This window comes from Acytostelium subglobosum (genome assembly GCF_000787575.1).
Source record: "Acytostelium subglobosum LB1 DNA, scaffold: scaffold8, whole genome shotgun sequence".
Lineage (NCBI taxonomy): Eukaryota > Evosea > Eumycetozoa > Acytosteliales > Acytosteliaceae > Acytostelium > Acytostelium subglobosum.
The window spans coordinates 1,092,264-1,117,050 of record NW_012236525.1 but is presented as its reverse complement, the minus strand read 5'-3'; the positions used below and the strand labels follow the sequence as shown (position 1 = coordinate 1,117,050).

General features: G+C 44.2%; 12 protein-coding genes across 12 annotated transcripts; 4 read left to right on the top strand and 8 right to left on the bottom strand.

Annotated features, from left to right (window-relative positions):
• Positions 1 to 468: 468 nt before the first annotated feature.
• SAMD00019534_048330 (hypothetical protein) lies at positions 469 to 1,446 on the top strand (the record flags this gene model as incomplete). The annotated part of the gene is made up of 2 exons (XM_012900323.1): positions 469 to 1,012; positions 1,085 to 1,446. 2 exons carry the CDS (start codon positions 469 to 471, stop codon positions 1,444 to 1,446), a joined length of 906 nt encoding a protein of 301 aa, XP_012755777.1.
• A 173-nt stretch (positions 1,447 to 1,619) lies between these two features.
• On the bottom strand, positions 1,620 to 3,944 carry SAMD00019534_048320 (hypothetical protein; the record flags this gene model as incomplete). The annotated part of the gene is made up of 4 exons (XM_012900322.1): positions 1,620 to 2,258; positions 2,336 to 2,739; positions 2,831 to 3,146; positions 3,687 to 3,944. Coding segments are annotated over 4 exons (1,617 nt in total), but the record flags the coding sequence as incomplete, so codon positions are not given.
• Positions 3,945 to 4,175: 231 nt separating this feature from the next.
• Positions 4,176 to 5,649, top strand: SAMD00019534_048310 (hypothetical protein; the record flags this gene model as incomplete). Its single annotated transcript, XM_012900321.1, has 5 exons — positions 4,176 to 4,429; positions 4,515 to 4,646; positions 4,724 to 4,988; positions 5,079 to 5,277; positions 5,342 to 5,649. 5 exons carry the CDS (start codon positions 4,176 to 4,178, stop codon positions 5,647 to 5,649), a joined length of 1,158 nt encoding a protein of 385 aa, XP_012755775.1.
• A 73-nt stretch (positions 5,650 to 5,722) lies between these two features.
• On the bottom strand, positions 5,723 to 6,313 carry SAMD00019534_048300 (hypothetical protein; the record flags this gene model as incomplete). The annotated part of the gene is made up of 2 exons (XM_012900320.1): positions 5,723 to 5,975; positions 6,072 to 6,313. 2 exons carry the CDS (start codon positions 6,311 to 6,313, stop codon positions 5,723 to 5,725), a joined length of 495 nt encoding a protein of 164 aa, XP_012755774.1.
• A 339-nt stretch (positions 6,314 to 6,652) lies between these two features.
• SAMD00019534_048290 (hypothetical protein) lies at positions 6,653 to 6,940 on the bottom strand (the record flags this gene model as incomplete). Its single annotated transcript, XM_012900319.1, has 1 exon — positions 6,653 to 6,940. The coding sequence occupies one exon, from the start codon at positions 6,938 to 6,940 to the stop codon at positions 6,653 to 6,655; it is 288 nt and encodes a 95-aa protein (XP_012755773.1).
• A 127-nt stretch (positions 6,941 to 7,067) lies between these two features.
• Positions 7,068 to 7,844, bottom strand: SAMD00019534_048280 (hypothetical protein; the record flags this gene model as incomplete). The annotated part of the gene is made up of 1 exon (XM_012900318.1): positions 7,068 to 7,844. One exon carries the CDS (start codon positions 7,842 to 7,844, stop codon positions 7,068 to 7,070), a length of 777 nt encoding a protein of 258 aa, XP_012755772.1.
• Positions 7,845 to 8,863: 1,019 nt separating this feature from the next.
• On the top strand, positions 8,864 to 12,563 carry SAMD00019534_048270 (hypothetical protein; the record flags this gene model as incomplete). Its single annotated transcript, XM_012900317.1, has 4 exons — positions 8,864 to 9,278; positions 9,343 to 9,999; positions 10,060 to 10,734; positions 10,795 to 12,563. 4 exons carry the CDS (start codon positions 8,864 to 8,866, stop codon positions 12,561 to 12,563), a joined length of 3,516 nt encoding a protein of 1,171 aa, XP_012755771.1.
• Positions 12,564 to 12,992: 429 nt separating this feature from the next.
• SAMD00019534_048260 (hypothetical protein) lies at positions 12,993 to 13,645 on the top strand (the record flags this gene model as incomplete). Its single annotated transcript, XM_012900316.1, has 3 exons — positions 12,993 to 13,021; positions 13,133 to 13,316; positions 13,400 to 13,645. 3 exons carry the CDS (start codon positions 12,993 to 12,995, stop codon positions 13,643 to 13,645), a joined length of 459 nt encoding a protein of 152 aa, XP_012755770.1.
• A 357-nt stretch (positions 13,646 to 14,002) lies between these two features.
• Positions 14,003 to 15,375, bottom strand: SAMD00019534_048250 (hypothetical protein; the record flags this gene model as incomplete). Its single annotated transcript, XM_012900315.1, has 3 exons — positions 14,003 to 14,213; positions 14,290 to 15,038; positions 15,112 to 15,375. The coding sequence occupies 3 exons, from the start codon at positions 15,373 to 15,375 to the stop codon at positions 14,003 to 14,005; spliced, it is 1,224 nt and encodes a 407-aa protein (XP_012755769.1).
• A 1,929-nt stretch (positions 15,376 to 17,304) lies between these two features.
• Positions 17,305 to 18,051, bottom strand: SAMD00019534_048240 (hypothetical protein; the record flags this gene model as incomplete). The annotated part of the gene is made up of 3 exons (XM_012900314.1): positions 17,305 to 17,457; positions 17,556 to 17,838; positions 17,912 to 18,051. 3 exons carry the CDS (start codon positions 18,049 to 18,051, stop codon positions 17,305 to 17,307), a joined length of 576 nt encoding a protein of 191 aa, XP_012755768.1.
• Positions 18,052 to 18,373: 322 nt separating this feature from the next.
• SAMD00019534_048230 (hypothetical protein) lies at positions 18,374 to 21,740 on the bottom strand (the record flags this gene model as incomplete). Its single annotated transcript, XM_012900313.1, has 2 exons — positions 18,374 to 18,666; positions 18,725 to 21,740. Coding segments are annotated over 2 exons (3,309 nt in total), but the record flags the coding sequence as incomplete, so codon positions are not given.
• A 1,233-nt stretch (positions 21,741 to 22,973) lies between these two features.
• Positions 22,974 to 24,770, bottom strand: SAMD00019534_048220 (hypothetical protein; the record flags this gene model as incomplete). Its single annotated transcript, XM_012900312.1, has 3 exons — positions 22,974 to 23,464; positions 23,577 to 23,650; positions 23,710 to 24,770. The coding sequence occupies 3 exons, from the start codon at positions 24,768 to 24,770 to the stop codon at positions 22,974 to 22,976; spliced, it is 1,626 nt and encodes a 541-aa protein (XP_012755766.1).
• Between the last annotated feature and the right edge of the window lie 17 nt (positions 24,771 to 24,787).

The window sequence follows — 24,787 nt, the reverse complement described above, 5'->3', positions numbered from 1 at the left end:
TAAATGTGGTAGTCTACAATCTGAAGTCTGGTGTGTGTGTGTTTGATTAGTTTGGCTACACAAGACTGACAACTTCCAATTTTGATCACTATCAATCAATCAAAAAAACACTCAAAACACATCAAACTTACAAACAAGCTCATCAATCACAACATTAACATAATAATAATAATATTATTAATAACAACAAAACAGGGAATAGGAATGGACAGGACAACAACAACAAGGTCGTCCAACGACAAGGACAAGGACTTGGGAGATATATTTAGACATCTGATCAGGAATGTGTACTTGAGGAAACAGATAGTGGCTCAAATTCGTGAGATACATAAACATTTGGGACTGGCTGCTTATGGATATCGAAACATTCAAACATGGTCAATCATAAGATTCCGTTACCACGACTTGTTAAAGATAAAGGTGCGCGAAGGATTGATCACACGCGAAGAGTTTACATACCGCCCGCACATGATCCAACAACTGTGTCGACACTGCAACATCGACACGTTCAGCATGATGTTTGCACTCACGCCCAAGAGCTTCAACACGATACACGCGCTGGACAACACCTCTGATCACCAAGTCATCGAGGCCATGATCGCCATGGGATTTCCATTCAGCAAGAAGGCAATGATCAACGCTGTCTCGCGCAAAGACATGGAGATTGCCAAGCGATTCCTTGGACTGTACCCATTCACCATCAGGGGTGGGCTGGGCGCGGCGTTTCGCATCGCCATCGAGCGTGGTCACATGGACATGGTACAGCACCTGTGGGGCGTGATGGGAAGACCGCGACACTGGGCCATTCGCGCGATCAATTGTGCGGCCAGATACGGGCACATCTCAATCATCGAGTACTTCTACTCATTGTATCCCAAGTTCTCTCTCCGCCCCTCAAATGCAGTGGGCAATGCCATCTTGTCTGGCGACCCGAATGTCGTCAAGTTGCTTCTGAACCATGGGGCACAACGACATGTTGGTCGAATGGAGGAGTCACAATTCATTCAAAACAGTAATGTTGSMATGATCAACTGCATCGTTGAGAACAGACTGCTCCTCCCCTCTTGGATACACTTGAGCTCAGCATTATATTATGGTCGCCAAGACCTTGTACATGCATTGCTGGCCTGTGGAAATCTGGTTAATAGTTATTATGGCAAGCAGACATCTCTGGACAATATGATCACGCACAACTTTGTCGATCTTTATCAGCGCATCTATGACATGGTGTATCCCAACCAGGTTGGCGTGTGGTCGCCATCAGTCGCTGTACTTAACCATATGACCAGGACTAACTCCTCCAACTCTCCCACATTGGACTTCCTCGAGAGTGTCGACATTCTGGTCCGTCCCGACAGCTTACCAAACCTGATGAAAAGAGCATCAGAGATGGGCAATCAAAGGGCAAGTAGTGGAGTTGATCAATGTGTGTCCAGCCTTTACTAATATATCTCTCTCCCTTGTGTAGGTACTCGGGTTCTTGGTTCGCAAGGGTGGTCGAATAACAACAGAGTGCTTGGACATCTTGGCTGCCAAACATCCAGATTGTTACCGCTACGCATTGTCACTTCCAAGAGCTCAATGAATGATCGTTTGATTGATTGATTGGACTTTTAATGTAACATCTTCTTGATTTGATCGGGAGTATATTGGAAGATTGAATTGCAGTCGTCGTATTGATTGGTTGGATCTCGGATGTTGGTGTAGAGTGATGAGTAGGCAGAGACGATCAGATTGGTGACGCTCAATTTGGCCAGGTTCTTCAACTTTGTGTTTGATATCTTGTCGCAGGCTGGCATGGCCAGCGAGCCGAATGAGCTCTCCAGCGTCGTGTCAAACTGGCGCAGACATTGCGTGATGGACAGACGGTCCATGCCCGCGACCTGTGACAGAGGGGTCTTGCCCTCGCTCGTGCTGTCGTGATATTGAAGTATGCTGATCTTGTGCGACAGGCCAAGCTGGCCAAGCAGCTCGGACGTCTGCTCCTCGACCAGCGTGTCCATGTGTGCGTCAATCTGTCCGACCAGAATGTCCATCCTGCTCTTGGTGAAGTTATGCAGTGACAGTGTCGACTGCAACAGACTGAGACTATTAATAATGTACACTGCCATGCTGGCCATTGGCAACTTTGAAGTTGTGGCGCACACAGTTGCCAAGTTGACGATTGGGTCCACCATTGATGTGAGTATTGGCTTGAACTCCTCCTCGCGCTCGCTATCAGGAACAAGTGATCCATTGAATGTTGTAATAAGTTCCTTCTACATGATAGGGTTGGCAGGGATTGGGTGAGTGACCTATTTGATTGATTGATTGATGTCGCCATCCATCCTCTTACCAGCTTATTGATGGACTCTTTGATCTCGTTGGTCGGGACGAGTTCGATTGAAGGTGTTTGAGGCGCTCGATGTATCTTTTCAAAGCTGTCCTTGATCAGAGTGAAGAAGCTGTTGAGACAGGTGTGCTTGATGTCGTTCATTATGGAACTGACACGTGATGTCTTGTTGGTAACGATCGATGATGCAATCCTCGAGTAGAAATCCAACAATGTGATCATCTTATATATAGTGGTGATGCCAGGCTTTGATTGTAATATCTGCTCGACTCTCACTGTGAGCGGACGGTTCACCGCCTCGAAGCCAATGTCAAGCACTTTGTCAATTGGCTTGATCTGGTGCTGTAGTTCATCCTGCTGTCCGCCAGCAGTCAACTGAGAAGCATCCCCAAAGTCAATGTCGTCATATGATGATGAACTTCTGACCAACTCTATGTTGTGATTGAGTGAGTAAGTGAGCGAAGACCATCGATCAATCAATCAATCAATCAATCTTACTCTTTGATGGGACTGTGATTGTGATCCTGCCGAGCAGAGCGGAGAGTAGTTCGTACTCTGAAGCCAGGGTCTGGTGAATCCAGGCCAACATGTCACCAAGGAATCGCAGGGGATCATGAGCATTGATCTCGATTGGTCGTGGTGTGCCGTTGTGTCCGCCCATTGTGAGCGCGGTGATGAATGAGCTGGTGAGACACTTGCATCTATACTCTCCAATCTCCTCCAGACAGAAGGTGAGCAGCAGGGGACGCTCCTGCAGCGCGCTCAGAGATTGTGGCAACAGTGCGCCACTGGGCATCTCTGGCTGCTCGGTCTGGAGTTGCTTGGACTCCTCTTTGATCGATGTGTAAAGTTTGCGATAGGCCTTTTCCTGATGTCTGGCGACCATACCCATTATCTCATAAGTTGGTCGTTGATATGTATTGGACAAGATCATCTTGCACTCATTATGTATCGCGGCCAAATGAGCCAGTGTTTGAAAGAATGTATAATCCACCTCCTTCAACTGCAAAGACAACTCCTCCTCCTCAGTCAATCTGAATCTTGACAAATATGCTTCCAAGTACTTCTCCTTCTCTTCTGTCACCTTCCTACATGTATGTGTTGTTGTTGTTGTTAGTCAGTCGTCCACGACTCACTCAATCATTCATTCATCAATCATACAGGTCATCAAACATTCGTTTAGCATCTTGTAGTGTAGTTGAGTATGACTTGTTTGTATTCTCAAAGTGACTACAAACATCATCGCAACTCTTCTTTATCTCTTGGTATGTCTCTACAAGTTCTTCGACGCACTAAACATGATTGATTCATCAACATGGTAAAGGTTAGCAATGTTGTTGTTGATGGATATCGCGATGGCTTGTGATATTACATTGTTTAAAAGAGTGAATTGATCCAAGAACTGAGTGTTTATATCTAGATAACGCCTCTCAATGTCATTCCTAAGGTTCCTTCTAGCATTGAGTGTGTTTGTTTGGTAGAAACTTGATAACTCATCCAATGAATGTACCAACTCAGAGTTGGATGAGTCAAGTTTAATCTCCAACACCTTTTGTATCTTTCTTGACAATGTTGTATTCATTCTATTATTATTTGTATGAATGTCAGTGAATCAACAATGAGTGAAGATCACAATGCCCCAACATAAGGAATTTGAATTGAAAGTCCCATAAATTGAATTAGATCAATTTAACCACACCACCATCAGTCACTTTCAGCACAAGCCGAACGAACTAGTTTTACACCTAAGTCACACGCGTCAATCCAAAGATAGGAGTACATCTGATTGCTTACTGATCAGAACTTAAAACACATATACATACGATCAATCATATATATAGATATGGACAAAGAGTCGATCAAGTCCACATCATCATCATCATCAACTCCAGTAACATCAACTACATCAACTGGCATTGTTGGCAGCAGTAGTAGTGGGAGTAGCAATAACAATAGCAATAGCAATATATATAACAATCAGAAAAAGATATTCGCTCAGAATGCAATCGCATCCTCAACAGACCCAGCCACATCATCAGTCTTACCAAAGCCTCGCGAGAAATCAAAGAATGCCTTGTTGCACTTTGTTGCTGGAGGGTAAGGATGACAATGTCAAAGCGACGACAAGACATACATCTTGGTCAATCAGTCACTAATCATCATCACAATCATCTTGTATTAGACTTGGAGGTGCAGTTGGAGTCATATGTACATCACCACTCGAGGTGATCAAGACACAGTTACAGGGTGCCAACTCTGCAATGCTCTATGTTGGTAAGCCGAGAGGTGTACCAACAACAGTATTCGCACTAAAGTAAGCAATTGGATCTTGTTTGATTGATTGATCACTCACTCACATCAATCAATCAATCAATCAATCACAATCAAAAGGAACTTATATGAAAGAGATGGACCTAAAGGCTTATTCAAGGGCTTGGGACCACATTTGCTTGGAGTGGCACCATCACGTGCAGTTCACTTTATGACATATAGCTTTACAAAGACTGCTCTGGAAAAGATGGGAGTCAAGGAGGGCCCTATCATGTATCTCACATCGGCCATCAGTGCCGGTTGTACAGTGGCCATTGCCACAGGTCCCATTTGGCTAATCAAGACTCGAATGCAATTACAAACATCTCTAAAGGACTTTAATCAAGTATGTTCGGACTGGCATCAACATGGCATGGCATGGCATGGTACACTGGAATGGAACCACTCACTCATTCAATCATTCAATCAATTATAGGGTACACATTATAGGAACACATTCCACTGCTGCATGGCGGTGCTCAAGGAGGAGGGAGTCTTTGGATTCTACAAGGGACTGGGTGCGTCCATCATCAGTGTCTCAGAGTCTGCCTTCCAGTTTGTCCTCTACGAAGGATTCAAGAACCGAATCATTGAGGAGCATCTGAAGCGACCTGAACAATATCCATATCCAAAAGGTAGGTGATCTGAACTTGATGCGATGTGATTGCACTGATCTAACATCCACTTCAACTCCAACAGAACTGTCGACAGTTGAATATTTGTCAGCGGCTGCTGTTGCTAAACTGATAGCGGCTGTGACCACGTATCCACATGAAGTGATTAGAACTAGACTGAGAGAGAATATTGCACCGGGTGCTGTACCAAAGTACAAGAACGTTATACAGGGACTTTACTTGATTGCCAGGGAAGAAGGAGTGCGAGGCCTGTTTGGTGGAATGGGGCCACATGTGCTTCGTGTCGTTCCCAACTCCTCGATCATGTTCCTCACCTACGAGCTGGTACTTGACGTTGCGAATAAAATATCCAGGCTATTCGAGACATCGTAGCCTGATGAGAGCCAAGAGATCGATCTGAATGAATGAATGATTGATTGATTGATTGAATGGATGGTCGATCAAACTATATCAGGTAGGACACTGCTATGGTGTAGATAAGCATGTAGACAGGTGTGAACCAGCGCCACACTGGCCAACAGGCCAACATGAAAGTGATGGTAAAGAGTACTATTGCCACTGTTGCAGTCTTGATCGATTTGGGAAACAACTTCTCCCAATCATTGCTGTTGTGATGACGTCCGCCACAGATGTAAGCAACATAGAAGTAGAAGGCAAAGAATGTAACAAGGAACAAAATAGCAATGCTCAAGTACATCCTATCGAATGAATGAATGAATGAATGAATGAGAGTGAGCGGTTAGTTATATTGATTGATTGATTGATTGAATGAATGAATGATTGAACGTCATTACCTGTCGATTAGAGGATTATAGAGTAGGACATTGAGGGCATCGGTGTAGTAGGCCAATGCGAGACCGATACCAATCCAAGCAACGCGCTCAATCAACTTCAAGACGAATCGTGCTGGAGTGTTTGGTGTATTTTGTTGTTGTTGTTGTTGTTGTTGTTGTTTTTGTTGTTGTTTATAATGTTCATCATTATCCAATGATGCCAGGCCTATATGTTGTTGCTTCGTACCTTTTCTTTGATGCATTATAAATAAATAAACTTATGTCTATGTTAGGATTCGAATCCTATTACTGTCCCTTTATTCGATTGAAGCTCGACAAAGTAATAATTATTAGTTGTTTGCAATTTGAGAAGTTTTTCAAATTTCTTAGGTTTCTTTATTGACAAATTCATTACTTTGATTCATTCATTCACCGTTTCATATACATCAATAACAAATAATAATAGTAATAACAAATTGGTATTGATTGTTGTTCACCTCAATAACCATTAACAAGGAACAAACAGCATCATTATATGAACAGCATATTGCAAGTTTTCGTGGCGAAGTAAGTTTAAAGCATGTAGTGGTGGTAATACATTACTATCCTAGGGTAGGGTTGTATCTTGGGGCCTTGACCATACCAGCTCGTATATCCATACCTCGGACATTGCCGAATGTGTTTGTGTTGAAGCACAGCTGGTTGTCCACAAACTGGTTGCTCTTGTACAGTTGCTTGGTGGTGCCCACTGGACCAGTCACATACATGTTTTTGGGGTCCCAGACTTTGACACAATATTCGCCAGGCGGCAAGTCTTTGACACTGATCTCTCCTCCGACCATCGGTCCAGACTTGATGAGTTGACCGTCCTTGGTAGACAAGGATGCCATCATACCTGGCAGGAAGTTCTGGCCAGCATAGTCACCGGTCTTGTTGGCAGTATCGTCCCAAACGGTGATGCGAACACTGTACTTATCAACAGGAGTTGGGGTTGGAGTTGGGCCAGTGGTTGGCGAATCAGGGGTAGTTGTAGACGCGGTAGTGGTCAAGGTGGTGGCAGTAGTTGAGGAAGCGGTTGTGGAAGCTATGGTGGTTGGGGTTGGTAGGCGTGGAAGTGATTGAGACAGTAGTTGTGGCCGTAGTGGTCTGAGTGATGGTTGATGCAGGGCTTGTAGTGGACGCCGTGGTGGTCATGGTGGTCGAGGCAATAGTGGTTGGAGTTGGGGTAGGCGTGGAAGTGATGGATACTGTTGTTGTGGCCGTTGTGGTCTGAGTGATGGTTGACGCTGGGCTAGTTGTGGATGCAGTGGTGGTCACGGTGGTCGAGGCTGTCGTGGTTGGACTGGAAGTGGTGGTCACAATGGTAGAAGCAATGGTAGTTTGAGTGATTGTCGAAGCTGGGCTAGTTGTGGAAGCGGTTGTAGTCACAGTCGTTGACACTGTTGTGCTGGCAGTTACGGGGGCAGTAGTTACCTGTGCAACAGTGGAGGCAACAGTGGAAACAGTACTGACTGTCGTAGTGGACGCGGTGGACACTGTGGTAGAGGCCACTGTACTAATTTGTTGGGTAATCACGGCTGTGGTCGTAGTCGATGGAATGGACCACGGCACAGACTGTTCCACTTGGACATGGAACATTGTTGCAAGGGTCATACGAACCAGAGGTATGCGACGCAGTAGTAGTAGTTGGTGTTGTGGTTGTTGTGATTGGTGAACCGCAAGGGAAACATTTGGCAATTCCACAAACTTCCCGACATTCATAGCCATCTTGACAATGTACATTTTGACAAACATCAATATCTAATAATATTATTGTATCAAGAATATTAGTATTGGACACTTGTGGAATTGATTGTTTGTTGGAATATATTTTTGATACATACTCTGAGCTAAAGCAGAACTTAGGATGAGGACCGTCAATAACAATAAGGTGTAAACAGCCTCATTGTTTCCGGTGATAGATAAATATAATTATAATATTTAGAATAATAATTAATCTTTTAAATTTATATATATATATAAATACAGAGAATAGTGTATTTTTATGATTGGAAATAATAATAATATTTTTGAGTAATGATTGATTTGAAGAGCATAAATCATGTTGTTACTCTCTCACCCATTAATTTTGGGACTGGTCCTGCTGAATCCTAGTAACGCAGCATATGTACACTGATGAGGACTTCTCACAATAAGTGTAGTGTGTCAATAAGGTACTGGCCGTATTTGATCTCAACTCAATGGAATATACATTCAAATATCACTTCAGTACTTTTTTTATTACTATTACCAATACATCACGAAATAGTGGAAGGTTAGATGTTTGAACTTGTTCTAGCAATGCTTCTGACGTTCCACTTAGACAAACGGGGAGAGACCTGTCACTTAGAACCCATTTTTAGGGAGGACATAGAACTTACCCAAACACCACTTGGCGTGATCAAATGAATGAATGACTAGTCCTTAGTTACTTACTGTGTCTTGTATCCCCAGGGAATACTTCAGTTGACCTCAAGAACATCATGTCATGGCATAGGGTTTCAATCAAAACGAAACGACAGTCCCAATCTTTTGGCTTGCGTGTTGATGAATGGGCAAATCAACAACGATATCAAAGATATTTTTACTCGTCGACGACAAGCGAAACCCATCAATTGTTGGGTTCGGATAATATAGGCATCGTTCCAAACAACGGCCAACCGGCATCTTGACGAGTCTCAACTTCAAAAACACCAACAACAAGTGACGCACAATCACCTTTTATCTCCAACAACAACAACAACAACTACAACAATATATAATAATAATAGATAATGAATATTCGTATTATCGTTTTACTATCATTGTTGGCCATATTTGCCAGTGCCAATGGAGTACAATCACTTACTGTCACCTCAGTAAAGTTGACACCATCAAAGGTCTATTTCACCAGTCCTACTATCCCATCAGTAACAATCTTCTTCACCACGGACCAGAGATTCCAAAGTGGAGCAGTTATCATCAACAATGAGTATTCCACTTCCCTCAGTCCAATCAACATCATCAATGATGGACCGTCCAAGACCAATGTCACTGTGTGCATTCCATGGACTCAAGTTAAGTGTCTTCCAACAAATGGTGCAACCTCCCTTGATTGTCCCATTCGCGTATCCCTCTTCAACGGCGTTGACTACATTGATGTCCAAGTAACCCAATTGTTCCCAGCTGCTGGCAAACTCACCATCTACAGTAAGTATCGTTCACTCAATCAAATTACAGATTAATAATATTGACACTAATCATTCATTTCCAGCCGGTCCACCATCAACATTGACCTCACTCAGTGTATCCCAATCATCAACTTCTTTGTTCTTCAAGTTCCAGATTGCCGCAGGCTCTTCTGGCTTTAGAAACGGACAGTTTGGCCTGAGATACTACAAGCAGTCTGGTCAGGATGAGATTGTAAATTACAACATCCAACTATCCGATGCCAATGCTGATGGCTTCTACTACGTCACTGTCAACCCACCCACCGATCGCCGTCTAGCCACCATCGACCTTGCCAACCTGGTACTCTACAACTCTGCAGGCGTCCCAACCACCTACACCACCTTCGCCGCATTCAATCTCCCTCCATTAAGTATCGCCCCACCACAGTGGATACCCTCGCCAATTGTATTGGCCGATAGTGTTACACCCTTGACCAACTTGTCCTACACCTACTTGACACATGTTGTTGCAGTCAACTTCCTACTTAACTCCAACCCAAATGGATTCTACGATATTGAGGTGAGACTCTGGGGACCAAATGCCGACTGCACACCAGTTCTCTCTTCCCCAACCAACATCACTGCCTACTGCCTTATCCCAGCCTACTTCAACAATGGTACATACACCTTCCGTTTGCTTCTCAAGCAATACTCTGGTCAACCTTTGGAATACTTCACAACTTCGACCCTCACCTACATCAGTAAGTACCATTCAATCAATCTATCAAACTATCATTCAATCACTAACTCAATCAACTTAGACACAAACACTGGTGTTCCATCACTTGGTAACTCAATCACATTCAATGTTCCATCGATCAATCAGTTGCAACCATTCCATTTGGAGACAAATGTATCATTCAGCTCACCGGGTTCAGGATTCGCTAATGCAGAGATCCTTCGTTATGTGTACGCCAATCCAAACGATATTGTCCAAGGTGATATCAATGATGGTGTGATCTCAATCCGATCACTGTTTGACAGTGCCAACGATGAACTATACTTGCCATGGGGTGGTCGTTCGACCATCACCAACGATCAAGGCAACACTGCCTCACAGTACTACTCCACATCAAGCATTCCAACTGTGACACCACGTGTCTTGCCAGCCAACGCTGTGCTGATCAACGCCACCCTGCCAAAGACTGTAAACCTCAACTCATTAACAGCCGTACCCATCTACTTTAATGTGACCTCTACTCAGTTGGTTGAAGGCAGTGCCTACCTGTTGATCAATGATAAGATCTCAGATCAAGCCCGCTTCTCCTACCAAGATGGTTTGCTCTCGAGCAACAACAACCTACTCACCTACCAAACTGGACTATCATTTCATCCAACTCAATTCCCACAACCAGGTGCCTACAGTGTCTTCTTCAACTTCTTCCAGCAGTACTCTGACTATGCCAACCATCAATGTGTCAGCCTAATCTACACTCGTAAGTACCATCATTCAATCAATCATTCAATCATTCATATTAACACTCATCCCAACATAGGCCCATCTGCTCCAACTGTACTTTCCTTCTCGTTCACTCCCAACCCAATTGTTGTGACAAATGGCGCTGTTGAGGTCACCTTCGTACTCACTTTAGACAAGGCCACTTCGAACTCCTCAAGTGTTCTGGTCCAATTTGATCAACATCACTTCACATTCTCCCAGACCACAGTTGTCCCTCTATACCAAGTTGTGAATGTCTCTTCACCTGTTGCCACCTTCTCCGGCTCGTGGTTCGTCCCCAAGAACACTTTCTCATTCACCTCCAATATTGATTTGGTCCTCCAAGATTCGAAAGGATACGCTGTCTACACCATCAGCTCTGCCAAACTCAGACAAACACCATCCCTGGCATCGACAATCTCAGTCCAAGGTACAGCAGTTGACCTTGTGACACGTCCAGTACTAACATCATTCAGTAACAATGGTCCTTACTCTGCCTTTGTCAAGGCTACCTCAGTCACTCCAATGGCATCCGTCCGTTTCTTCTATAATGAGAACCAGTTTGGAGCTGGAGTAGTCTTCTATGAGAACAACTTCTTGGATAACCCGACAACCAGCTTCAACGACAATGTCTACTTCTTTGTGCAGTGCAACAAGCTCAGCACAAGGACACGTGTCGGATTGCCAAGCCTGGTGCTAGAGATCACAGATGTCAATGGACAGGTGTTCACATATAGCTACGCCTACATCAAGTCTATCTTCCCATCCTACACACCACCCTATGTTCAATGTGATGTGGCTGCACCAAGGATCGCTTCATTGACCGCCCCATCCTCGATCAATACTGGATCTTCGGGCTCCATTGCCAACATTGACCTAACAATCACTGATAACCAATCTGGATTCAAGGAGGCAGTCATTGTCGTCTCATCAAATGGTATCAATCAGTTCACTCTTCTCGCAGACTCAACAAACAGACTGTCTGGAGGTGACAACAATGGTGTCTATCGTGTATCATTCCCAGTTGGCTTGCACTCGAATGCTGTATATACCTTGTCAGTTGAGAGCTTGTCTGATAACGCTGGCAACGTGATCACATTGACATCCCAAGACCTCCAACTCGTCTCAACAACCGGTCTCTCAACGATCACAACCACCTCTCCAACAGTTGACTCGGTTGGAGCCATCACCAAGGCAGTGTTCTCCAAGATTGTTGCTGATGGCGCCACTCAGACACTCACGGTCGTCACCACAGGCGCAGTCCAAAGAGTCTATATCGTGTTCTCGAGCGATGTGTCAAACAGAATTCCGGTACCATCAATTGGAAATGGCCAGTTCCGCATCACATTTGTTCCATCAGCCTATGGCAACCACTACTTCTCCATTTTCCTGGTTGGTCCCAATGACAAGACAGTATCCTTCACTCAATCAACATATGCCTTCTACTACCTCGGTGGATCTTTTGCTGCAGGCCGTGTTCAATCAATCCAAACAGTGCGCAACTATTACACCATAACTGGTACATTCACAATTGCTCAGTTATCATCCAACCATGATGAACACTATTGTTACTTGACCGATGATAGTGGAGTAAGAGTTGGAGGTAACATCCAATCTGTTGCTGGTGTTGCCAACACATACCAATGTATTGTTGATGTTGCACCATTTGTTGGAAGCAAGACATTCCATTGGTCTTTCCAGTTCAGTGCACTCAGACCTGCCTTCCAGCCATCACAACAAAGTCCAGTCCCAACACCTAGATTCATCAGCTCATATGAACTACTTACCCAATATGGTGTCAATCCCAACATTCAATTGACCTTTTAATTCGATCCAGATTACAATACTTCCAGAATTAATTCTGGAACATTCAATAAATAATAATAACTAATTAAATATTAATTTAAAAAATACTTACATATTTATTGTTGATCAAGTGTCATTATTTATATCAGAACCCCTTCTTATTATTATTTGTTATTATCTTGGAAGAATCCAAATAACATTATTATTTGTTTGATCGATCAAAAGTGTGAGTTTTGCAAAGTGAATCTGTTTGACTCATCGTGATTCACCCCACTCCAAACACAACTTTGTCCTTTTTTGTTCGTTCCAACCCTTTTATTTATTTATTGCCAAACAATGAGGTCATCCCATCAACATTCTATTCTATTCATTCACCAAACACAAACCTACACATACAAATAATATAATATATATAATATTTATAATACATACATACTCAGAGTATAAACAATGACTGAGAAGATTACATCGACAAGAAGGTATGTTTATTATTGATTGATTGATTCACTGATTGATTGATCGTTTGGCACTATGATGGTATTCATACATAAAGTTAACTAACAGTTTGAATATATCAACCTTTCAAATAGAATACAGAAGGAACTTGCTGATATAACAGTGGACCCTCCATCGAATTGTTCAGCAGGACCAATAGCAGACAATCTTTATGAATGGATGAGCACAATACTGGGACCAGAAGGCTCCCCATACCAAGGTGGCGTCTTCTTTCTTCATATATCAATCCCTTTGGACTACCCATTCAAGCCTCCCAAGGTAAGTAGTCCATCTTCACTCAAACACAGAGCAATGCTCACTCTCTTACTCACTCACTCAATCAATCACTTCATCACATCTAGATAACATTCAAGACAAAGATTTATCACTGTAACATCAATGCGAATGGCGACATCTGTTTGGATATTCTAAAGAACAATTGGAGTCCTGCACTCACTGTTGCCAAGGTTCTGTTGTCGATTTGTTCACTGCTTACTGATCCCAACCCTAAAGACCCTCTGGTGGCATCGATCGCCGAGCAACTGATACGAGACAAGAACGAACACGATGAGAAGGCAAAGGAATGGACACGCAGATATGCCCAATAAACCGATCACACATCGCACACGTGGTCGGAGTTACCCTCATAGAATAGCAAGGACATCACACTCCTCCTCCTCCTACTCCTCCTCCTCCTCTAACAAGTCATCATCATTGGCACACCTGGGTAACATTGTCATTGTCATTGTCTCAATCGTAGTCATCATGTCATCATTGCCGTCCACCATTGTCATCATTGTAGTCCACATCACTCACTCACAAATGCCATCACAGCGCCAACGCCATTGGATATTACGCTATGATTGAAAGTTACAATATTGGAACGAGTTGTCGTCCCAGCTAGCTTTATACATGTATCTACTATATATATATTTTACACATATGTCGGTGAGACGATCACCAACTTATGTTGCCTCGATCACAAAGTCGATTGAATGCTTCCTCGTGTCCTTCTCTGCCAGTGACTTGTCTCGTTGCTCTTTCAGCTCCTTCATCTTCCTCTCGTTCTCCTCTTGTTCCTCCTTTGCCTTCTTCTCTCGCTCCTCATTCTCCTTTTCATCCTTATTCTTCTTCTTCAATGACTTGGCGTAGTGCAATCCACATGCATTGCAAAGTCTGTTATAAGGTATGTGGATAAGTGTGTTAGTAATCATTCATTGGATGATGCTGATGATGCAGGAGAGGGACTTACGTATGATCTCCATTTGGTCCTCGTCTCCACTCTGGCGTCTCAGTGACGTGACAGTATTCACATTTCAGGTTACGCTTGGCAGAGTATACTGTTCTCCTTCTTCGCCTTGGTTTGTCTTGTGATATGTCGTCAAAGAACACCTCGCCAGAGAAGTTGCCCTTGGACGATGGTTTGATTTGTGTTTTGGTCTTGGGTGCAGAGGTCATGCTTGATGATGGTGGCGACGATGATAGCTTGGCTGCTGCCGGTTGATTGTGCACAACCATTGCCGATGACGCTGCAGATTGTTGTTGTATCACCATTGGTGCTGCGGCCGACACTCCCATAACTGCAAGTTGAGGAGGTGTTGTCGGCTGTGAAGATGGATTGGATGACAACTGTTGTTGTTGTTGTTGTTGCTGTTGTTGCAACATCATTTGTTGTTGTTGTTGCTGTTGTTGTTGTGATCTAATCTGTGGAGTGCCTTGCATTGATGCTGGACCACCATTGTTGTTTGGAAGTGGAGATGGAGCAGAGCTCATTTGTACGCCAATTGGAATGATCTGAGGTGATGCAATTGGAGTAGTCTGAGATATCTGAATGGTTGGTTGAATGTTGTAATAGGCCATGTTTGGAGGGTACTCTGCAGCAAAGTAATAACCAGCTGCAGCATGTGGAGGTACTTGAACAGACTTCTTTGACAAATGAGCCTGTTGATCAAATAAAACAAGTCCATTCATCATTGGGCTTCCATATCCATTGTTATATTTCTGTAATTGAATGAATATGAATGAATGAATGTGAGTGATTGGTTGATTGATTGATTGAATGAATGATTCATACCTCATAACTATCGCGTGGATCTATAAATACACTGTCGACAACATCGACAAGGACTCTGGATATGTTGTAGAGGTCTGTGAGGAGGGCCGTTGTGATTGGATGGTTTGGCGCATCGGATGCAAACTCATGGATGATTCCACAGTAACGCTTGATCTCTCCCCATTTCTGATAGCTCACCTGGATGGTGTGCTTGGCAGAGGTGCCTGAATGCTCTGGCATTTGTTGTTGTAGTATTGACAGTTGTTGTTTGGCGTGTGTTGTCATGCTCTGACCCTGAGGCGCGCCGGTTCACTGTTGATCAACAAGCAAAGGTTGATTGATAGTGTTTGTGAATGAATAAGTAATATATATATATTATAATGCTAATTGGTGTTGTAAGTTTAGTTTGTTAATAATATGTTCAATCAAACTGGATAGTTAATTGGTTTGTTGGTTGTTTGGTTTGATTGTTGGAATGTGATGGATGGATGGCTACAGTTATGATTAGAAAATGGTCACTGCAGTACAGTAGCAAGCAAGCAGCAGCCAGCAGCATCAGTAAGCAAACACAACACAAGCAAGAAGCTGCTGCAGCAGAGTAGTAATATGTTACAATGCAGGCAGGCAGAACAACAACAATAACAACAACAAGAGAGAGAGATTGTTCAAGTGTCCTTGAACTAACCTTTTAAATTGATGATGGATGGACCGGGACGGACGGGCGGACGGACTGATGGATGGATGGTTTGATTGATTGTTTGATTGATGTACACACTCCAACACTCAATCAATCAATCACTTACTTCACACTAACACCAAAAGTGTTATTACATTAATGTCCCGACGGGATGTACGTGAACACACCGAGATTGATAGAGAGAGCTGGGTGAGTGTGAGCGTGAGTGAGTGAATGTGAGTGAGCTGATTGATGGCCATGTCATATGTTGTGTGAGTGTCTTTGGACAACAGTGATGCGATATTGAGATTTATAAAGGTCAATGTTGATTGATACACGATCGTGTGCAGGCTCACCTAAGGTGTGATTGAATGAAGTAAGAGAGTGTGATTGATGTTTTGTTTCTGATGCTGCTGTGCTCTGATGCTGCTGTGCTGCAATCTTATCCTATTATTACAACAACAACTACTGCTACTACTACTATTACTCCCGCTAAGATATCACCACAAAATAATTTATAATCAATCACAACCAAATCAAACATAACATAATTCTGATTGATTGATTGGACAGGATTGAAGATGAAGATGGAGGGTGAGGTGAAGGTGAGACAAGGATTGATGGTGGTGTCTTCTCGTGATTCTGCAGTCAATAGTCAATAGTCAATGCATTGGGGGGTTTGGGGAGTGATGACGATGGGAGAGTGAGAGAGTGAGCCCACCATCTGTCGGTCTGTCCGCATATGAATGTCTTCATCTCCACCATTGGCATTGGTTGCACAGTCGGGTGCACAGTCGGGTGCATATCTCTCTCTCTCTCTCTCACACACACACTCTCACTCTATCCCAGCACATTCATTGAATCACAAGGCTGGCTTGGCTGGTTGATCATATAGAATTGAACCGATGAATTATATCGAAGTGTCGATATGCTCGATGATGGATGAAGTTATATGTTGTTTGTTGCCTACTCTTTTTTTTTAACCTTGATTTATCAGTCGTTTCCTCCTGTCAATCGTCTGTCTTATGTGTGTGTGTGAATGTATGTCTTGTCCTGTCCTATCCTATCCTGTTTGATTGGTTTGTAATGTTCTTGTTTATAAACTTATAAATATAACTTATCCAACCTTAATTTATAAATTATATAATGTGTTGTTGTACATAAATAAATATTTATGTATGTGTATGTGTTTGTTTGTATGTATGTGTATTTATATATTTGTTTGTTTGTTCAACAGTCGAAAGAATGATGAATGAATGTTCAAAGGTTGGGAGCCAGATCCAAGCCATGCAACTTGACGGCAACGTCTCCAACACGATGTGAAAAACAAAGGGCTCATGTACATAGTCAGTCGCACCCACATTAAACACAACAACTCATAGATCTTTGGCACCATAAAAGGAAGAGTTGTTCCAACCCCACACACATACACACAATGTAGTTGTTGGTCAGTCGAGAGATGGATGGATGGATGGATGGACATGTCAAACCATGCATCCTATTTAATATCTACATGATGTTGCTTTGAGTTCATTCATTCAAGGCAGACCCACACCAAGCTTCAATGTCTTGACGACTGTGAACGGTGTGTCCTGACCAACTCGATTGATCATCTGTATCTCGGTGACATCTGTCTCGATCGGTCTCAGCACACCCCTGAATCCTGCTATCTTCTCCTCTGTTGCCTTCTTCTACAATCATTGTCAAATGTTGTTCAGTTTGTTAGTAAGTTAGTCTTGATTGAATGAATGAATGAATATTAATGAATGAATGAACAAAGGATACATACTCCACCAAACTGACCAACAGTCATGTGTGGACAGAATCCATTGGGAGACTTGGAACTCTGCTCGTTGAAACCAACGAGAACAGACTCCAGTGCTGCTTGAATATCGGCAATGACATTGGGTCTGTCTGTTGTAGGCTTCATCCAAACAACACACTTTCCCTTACCATGTTGGAAGTAGGAGAAGTCATCGAAACGCAGCTTGAACGCTGGTATCTTTCCAATGACAGTCTGCAACTCATTAAACTTATTATCAAATTGTTCCAGTGTAACAAATGGGAATATCCTTGGTGAAGTCATCATGTTAGAGTGAGACAATTGGAGTGAGAGAGTGAGTGGAGTTTGACAGGGATACATACAGGTTGATATGTGGCATCCATCGATTGTAAGCTGAATCGTAGAGGCTACGCCACACTTGAAGTTGGTCGCACAGTTCAATTGGTGGTGCGATACATATTGCAGACTTGAAGTCCTTCTTAAGATCTCCTGTTTCGCTCATTACTTTATTAATTAAGTTATTATTATTATTGTTTGTTATAACTCTTCTGATGTTCCTTCCAATCATTCATCACGATCGTCTGGTATATATGTCAGTGCACTCACTCACTGATCAATCAATCAATCGAATCGATCAATCACACTCACACACACTATGATCAGATCAGAGAAAACTTCATGATTACTTTGACAAACAACTTGAAAGAATATGGAAGTGATAATAATAGTATAATATATTGTTGTTGTCTCGCGCGAGGGTAAGGAAGGACCGCATGATCATGTCCACTGATGGATGGATAATGAGATGGACCGACACTTTAGATTTGATTGATGCTGGCGAACCTCATGTTCCTGACCAACTCGTCTCTGGCCTTCTTGGCCTTGAGGGTCTTGCGCGACTTGCTGTACTGTTGTTTGGAGAAGAAGATCAACCATTCCAAACCGACTGATGCCACTATATTGATGGCGAGCAAGATCAACAACTTGTAAATCCAGAACATCCAATCGCTTGGCAGATGTGACTCCAATTGCAAGAATCGATACAACTTCTCATTTGGCAACACCAACAACAATGTTGTTGACACTACACAAACTAGATACCATCCAAAGAGTAGTCCTATTGATTGGAGTTGAGTTAGTATGACTGATTGATTGATTGAATGAGCTGCACTTACTGTTGGTATATATTAGTCTGAGGAATGGCTTGGCATAGGAGTAAATGAAACACATGATGAGATATTGGAAGTTGGCGTAGAGGAACAAGCTGGTGACGATGTAGCTGAGGATACCCTTTTCGTTGGATGACTCGGCTGGCACGACGTACCATGACTGCTTCTGAACGAATATATAGATGAGCGTCTGGAACACACCGCACAGCACGACGTGTGTGAGCAGTGAGCCAATGACGGCCCAGGAGATCAGACGACTGGATGGACGCTTGACCGAGAGCTTCGAGCATGGCTCGGTGCGGCCCATGAAGATGACCAGCGGGAAGATCATCCAGAGGTCTTGGTAGAGGAATTGATAGTTGCCCAGCACGTCGGCCTGCAGGTACAGCAGGATAACCGTGATGAATTGAATGAGAGAGTACATTCCGATGAATTGGAACAGCTTGAATGAGACGGCCAGTGAGGCACGGCCTTCGCGAATCAGCTTGTGTGTGCAGGAGATGTTGGTCACCTTGGATGTGAATGGCGCGGCGATGGATGCTTCGGCTTCTGACAGGGAGATGCCGACGTGAGCAGCCTTGAGAGCGCCACAATCGTTGGCTCCATCTCCACACATGCCCACGTAGAGGTTCGCTCCCATCAGGTCTTCCACCAGGTTCTGCTTCTGATCTGGCGACATACGGGCGAATACATGACCCTTCTGGAGCACGCGAGTGAATGTCATGCCCTTGCCGTTCTTAACCTTGTCGTCGTAGAGTATCTTCCAGGCATCGCCCGTGACAGCGAGGACAAAGTCTTCGTCCTCGTAGTCGTTCTCGATGACCAGGTCGTAGGGGTCGAGCTTGTAGGGTACTGAGCTGGTGCTGGATGATATATCTCGCCATTGGATCGCGCCATTGACCACCTCAGACATGAAGATGACCTTCTTGTCCAGGATGAGACCGCACTCTTTGGCAACACTGATGGCCGTGAGCACATTGTCACCAGTGACCATGATCAATCTGATCTTGGCGTTCTTGAGCACCTGGAGAGCGGGTGGCGTCTCGGGCTTGATCTTGTTCTCCATGACAATAAAGCCGAGGAAGTGGACATCGCGCTCCACCATCTCTCTGATCTCATCCTTGCTGACGTTCTTTGGTGTCTGGAAATCCTTGTAGCCGCATGCCAACACTCTGTAGCCCTTCTTGGTGTATGTGTCCAACACTTGATCGTAGTCGGCGGGCAGTGAGCTTGGCACTGAGAAGGACTTGATCTTCTCGGGTGAACCCTTGACGATGGCGATCTCCTTTCCGTCGAGTCCGTCGCCCTTGATGATTACACTCATGCGCTGCAAAGTCGACTGGAATTCGAATCGCTCAACGAGGCCAATCTCTGCGCACTGCTCAATCTCGTCTGTGGATATTGGGAATGGCATGCCCTTCTCTGATGCAGACGACTTGTGTGTCAGTCTGATGGCAGCCTTGAAGCGGGGATGCTCGTCGTCGAGCGTGGCACCAGTGGCTGTAAAGATCTTCTCTTCAAGTGGGTCACCGCTGACCTTGCCCTGGATATGTGACAGTGTGTGGCAGGTGGCCAGAGCTAGGTAGAGTGGGCCAGTCATACGCTTCACCTCCTCGACCATATCGGCAAAGTTCTGGTTATATGAGGGAACGACGCCAAGCAGGTCCAGGCCTTCCTCTGTGAGTGTGCCGGTCTTGTCGAAGCAGAACACCTCGATCTTGCCACCCATGCTGACGCGAGGTGGCGAGATACAAAAGATGCCCTGGCGCTTGAGACGCAGGATAGAGAATCCCTGACCAACTGACTGAGCCATGGGCAGAGCGGGTGGCACGACGATTGTGACGAGATCCAGAGAGCGGACGATGACCTCACGTAGACTTGTGCCACGCTCGTACATTCTCCACACGGAAACACCAAAGCCTCCAAGGGCAATACCACAGAGCACCAAGAGGAACTTGATTGACTGCTGGAAGAACTCAAAGTAGGCTTCCTTGGGATAGAGGATGCTAAGCACCAGCTCACCCTTGGCTGTGGACCATCCGGTCTTGGTGACCATGGCTAGAATGCGCTCGCCCTGTGCGCCCTGGGTCTTGACGACCATCGTACCTCCAGAGATTGCCGAACGCTTGTTGCATGCGGCCGACATTGATAGCATGTCGCCAGCGGTCTCGGTGATTGCGTACTTGGTCACAGGGATGGACTCCCCGGTGAGCATAGCCTCATTCAGCACCACAGTGCCAGACAGCAGTGCAAGGTCGCAAGGTAGCAGGAGCGAAGTGTTGAGCTCTACAATATCACCTGGTACCAGATCACCCGAGTTGATAGTGTCGATGCGGCCATTACGCAGTACGTTGATTGGGCATGAATATCGCGCGATGTTGTTCAGCTCCATGAGATTGGCTCGTGTCTCGCGCAATGTGAGGAAGATGGTGACACTTGCAATCAAGAGGATGGCGCCGGCGTAAACATAGTAGTCCTCCGTGCACCAGAGCGCGATTGAGTAGATCTGGAAGATGAAGAATGGATGCAGCACCTCGTCGAGTAGCAGACGTGGGATTGACTTTAGAGGCACGTCGATCAGGTTTGGGCCAAACATGTCGATGCGGCGACTCTGCTCCTCATGGCCCAGGCCATTGGCGGCGAGCTGGGCGAGTTGTGTGCGGCTAAACTCGTCCTTGAACGTGTTGCGCTCAAACAGTCGCGTCTCCTCGCTGTAGAAGTAACGGATAAATTTAAAGACGATCATACGCTGTGTCTTCTCGCCGGGCAGGATCAGACCCTTGGCGCCCAGCACAACGGGGCGCACCTTGCACAGCGTCACCTTCTTGTCCTTCTCCTTGATGTAGACATAGTCGGCCAGATCCAATGTCGAATCTCTAAACTTGATCTTATAATAATATCTCGGATACCAATGCAGGTACACCAGTAGTGTTCCAATCGAGAAGAATACCAAAGTATAATATACAACTGTCGATACAATCGTTCTCTTATATCCTCTCATATAATCAATAGTCTGGATTTGATGGATGGATGGATATGATGCGGGGAATGATTCCAGTAAGTATTCATTCATTCAACCAATCAATCAATCAAACAATCCAGATTTGTCAACTTTCGGCCAGGTCCAATCATGTCATCAATCTGATCTAATCTGATACATACGGATGATTCATCTTTGAACTTGACGTTCAATTTATTCTTTGACACCATTATTGTTCGATCGTTGTCAATCAATCAATGTTATAACACTCAATCAATCAACTTGGTATATGGTTCGCAAGTCTTTGTTTCAAACAATATCCTGCTATTCCTGGCTGGATTGGTATTATGGAGGTAATAATATAATATCAAAATAATATAAAGTATATATATATATACAACTAAACAGATAAAGATGAAGTTGAATGAATGAATGAATGAATAAGATACAAGAGCCGGCAGAGATGAAGGAACAAGGATGAAGGCCAGTGTGTGTAGGTGAGATGAGATGAGGTGTTGCTTGTTTGTTTGAATCCAAGAGAGTGTGTGTTGGATGAGCGCAAAGTTCGCACAATTGGAAGTTAAGTGCAGCAAGGGTGTGTTTGGTTGGTAACCTTTGAGGACCCATCCTTTTGATAAGATGAGCACATGAGTGAAATGAATGAATGAACGCCGGTGACCTGGTGTCAGCCCACTCATAGTCTCAGATGCGCAACGCTTTTCAAGGTTTCAAAACCAAACCAACAAAACAACTCGCTTGAAATGTAAGATATTTTGTATCAAATGATAATCTTATAATTTAAAATAGTTTGGGTTTAGGGCTCAGAATGCGACCTGTTTGCAAAGATCTTCTTGAACTACTCTAAAGAATATTCTTGCGATTTGTAGTTGCGGGCCTCATGTTTGTAAGTTTGATTGATTATTGGGCCTTGATTACTTATCAAAGGTGGGGTTGGTCTATATTCGACACTGATCACTCCCAAAGGTAAACGATCACTCGCTCAATACTCAATGCGCACATCGACTTTGCCCATCCATGTATTAATTATTATTATTATCTCTTTTTTTATTATTATTATTATTTGTATGTTTACGGATCAGGCCAGCCGGCTGGCCAGGCCAAGACACGGGCCGCGAATGTCGCGCCGTTTGTTCGTATCGAGTATCATATGACATTGGGACAAACTTGGCATGGAGTTGTAAAGACAAGAGTCGCGACGATGACCATTGGTGGCGTGTGGGCAGCCGACTCCCGATACCTACCTTCAATCAATCCTTAAATATCATACTCCAAATCAAAGACGTCGTCACCTTTGATATTGCTGTTGTTGTTGTTGTAGTTGGCCACTCCAGATGATGTCTGATTGGGATTCGCATGATTCAGACTCTCCTTCACTCTTGATCTTGTCGTCAATTCATTGTTGTTGTCTTCGTCGTCAGAGTTCTTGTTGTTGTCGTTATTGTTCTTCTTCTTGTAGCTGTAGGTGTGCCTCAGTTGACATGACGCACCATTGGGACAGTAGCCCTTTTGGAAGTCTGGACACACCTCGGCATCCCTGGACACGTAGACATGCAGGTAAGGGCAGTTCTCATGTGTGCACACGCCTCTGAGGAACTGGTAGCACACCGGCATCTGTTCCAAATCACTAATCTTATGTTGCAACGTACAACTCTCGTCCTCGCACTTGTCCGACAGGAATCTCGGACAGACTCGCACCTTGTCCTTATCGTGTATATATTTACATTTGTCGCCATTGTTACATTTGCCTAAAGATTTTTGATTGATTAATTGTGATTGAGTGAGTGAGATAGTGAGGGATGGAGGTTAGTCGGTCTGATTGCTGCCAGAGAACATGAATGGGCACTGGTTGGTATTCACCAAATCGATTGAAGAATAGACAGAGTTCTTTCTGCTGCTTCTTCTTTCCAAGTTTCTGAAGTGTGTCCTTGATCCTGTTGATGGATGTCAATGTTAGTGAGTGGCAATGGACAGTCCCAAGGGTTTTACATACCCTAGCTTCTTTGTAGTCCTTGGTAACAATGCCCTCTTGATTGGCGTTGCTCTTGTTTGTCTTGCCAGTGGTGCCAGCCTTGGAGTCGGTCTCGTTGATGTTGTCGATGTGGTAGATGTAGTTGATGTTGTTGGTGTTGTTGAGGTGGTCGGTTGTCGGATGAGCTTGTTGTTGACAGTGATGTACTTGGCGTCGAGTGCTTTGCGTATAAGACTGTTGCCTTGTTTGATAAAGATTGCGTCGATGACTGTTCCATTCTTGCTCTTTAGGAGCTCGGCCGCATTGGCAAGCTTGACAGCCTTGGGTACATATTGTTGTTGTGGCGAGGTCGACACTCTTGATGATGACGATGATATTGCCGTTGGGAATCGTCTCGCTGGTGAGGTGAAAGGCCGCAGGAATGGAGCGGTGGTCCTTGCTCCCCATCTGGCACCATTCCAATTCAAAGCTGCGGGTGGTTGGTAGAAGCCTGTGCGGCGCCAAGCAGGCATTGCGAATGTATTACTGCTGTTCCAAACTGGTCGTCTTGGTTGAAATGATGATTGACCAAATGTCGTCGTACGTTTGAACATTGATGTCTTTGGCGCAATAGTTGTATGTTTGACAACTGGTGTGACTCCATTGTTTACAAGAGGTGTAGTTTGCTTCAGTACCAATGGTGTCTGCTTTGGTTCTGTTGTTGTAGATGTTGTTGATGTTGTTGAAGTCGTAGATGTTATCGATGTTGAAGTTGTTGAAGATGTTGATCTGACATAACTTGTGTTGGTAAACTTCTTCTTTACTGCTGCCGCCGCTGCAGGCTTTGTTGTTGGTGCATTGTAACGTATATGTTTATGATGATGAGGATGTTTGTTGATTACACCAGCAGTAGTCGATGTTGATGTAGGTCTTGTTTGTTGTACAATTGATACAATAGGTTGTCTTTGTATTGGGGGCTGAGGTTGTTGTTGTTGTTGTTGCGATGGTTGTTGTGGTTGCTTCTGTAGTTGTTTATGATTATTTATCAATGATGATAAAGATGATATCTTTTGAAGTAATAGAACCTTCTCTTTATCATCCATTCTAACTATTTATCTGT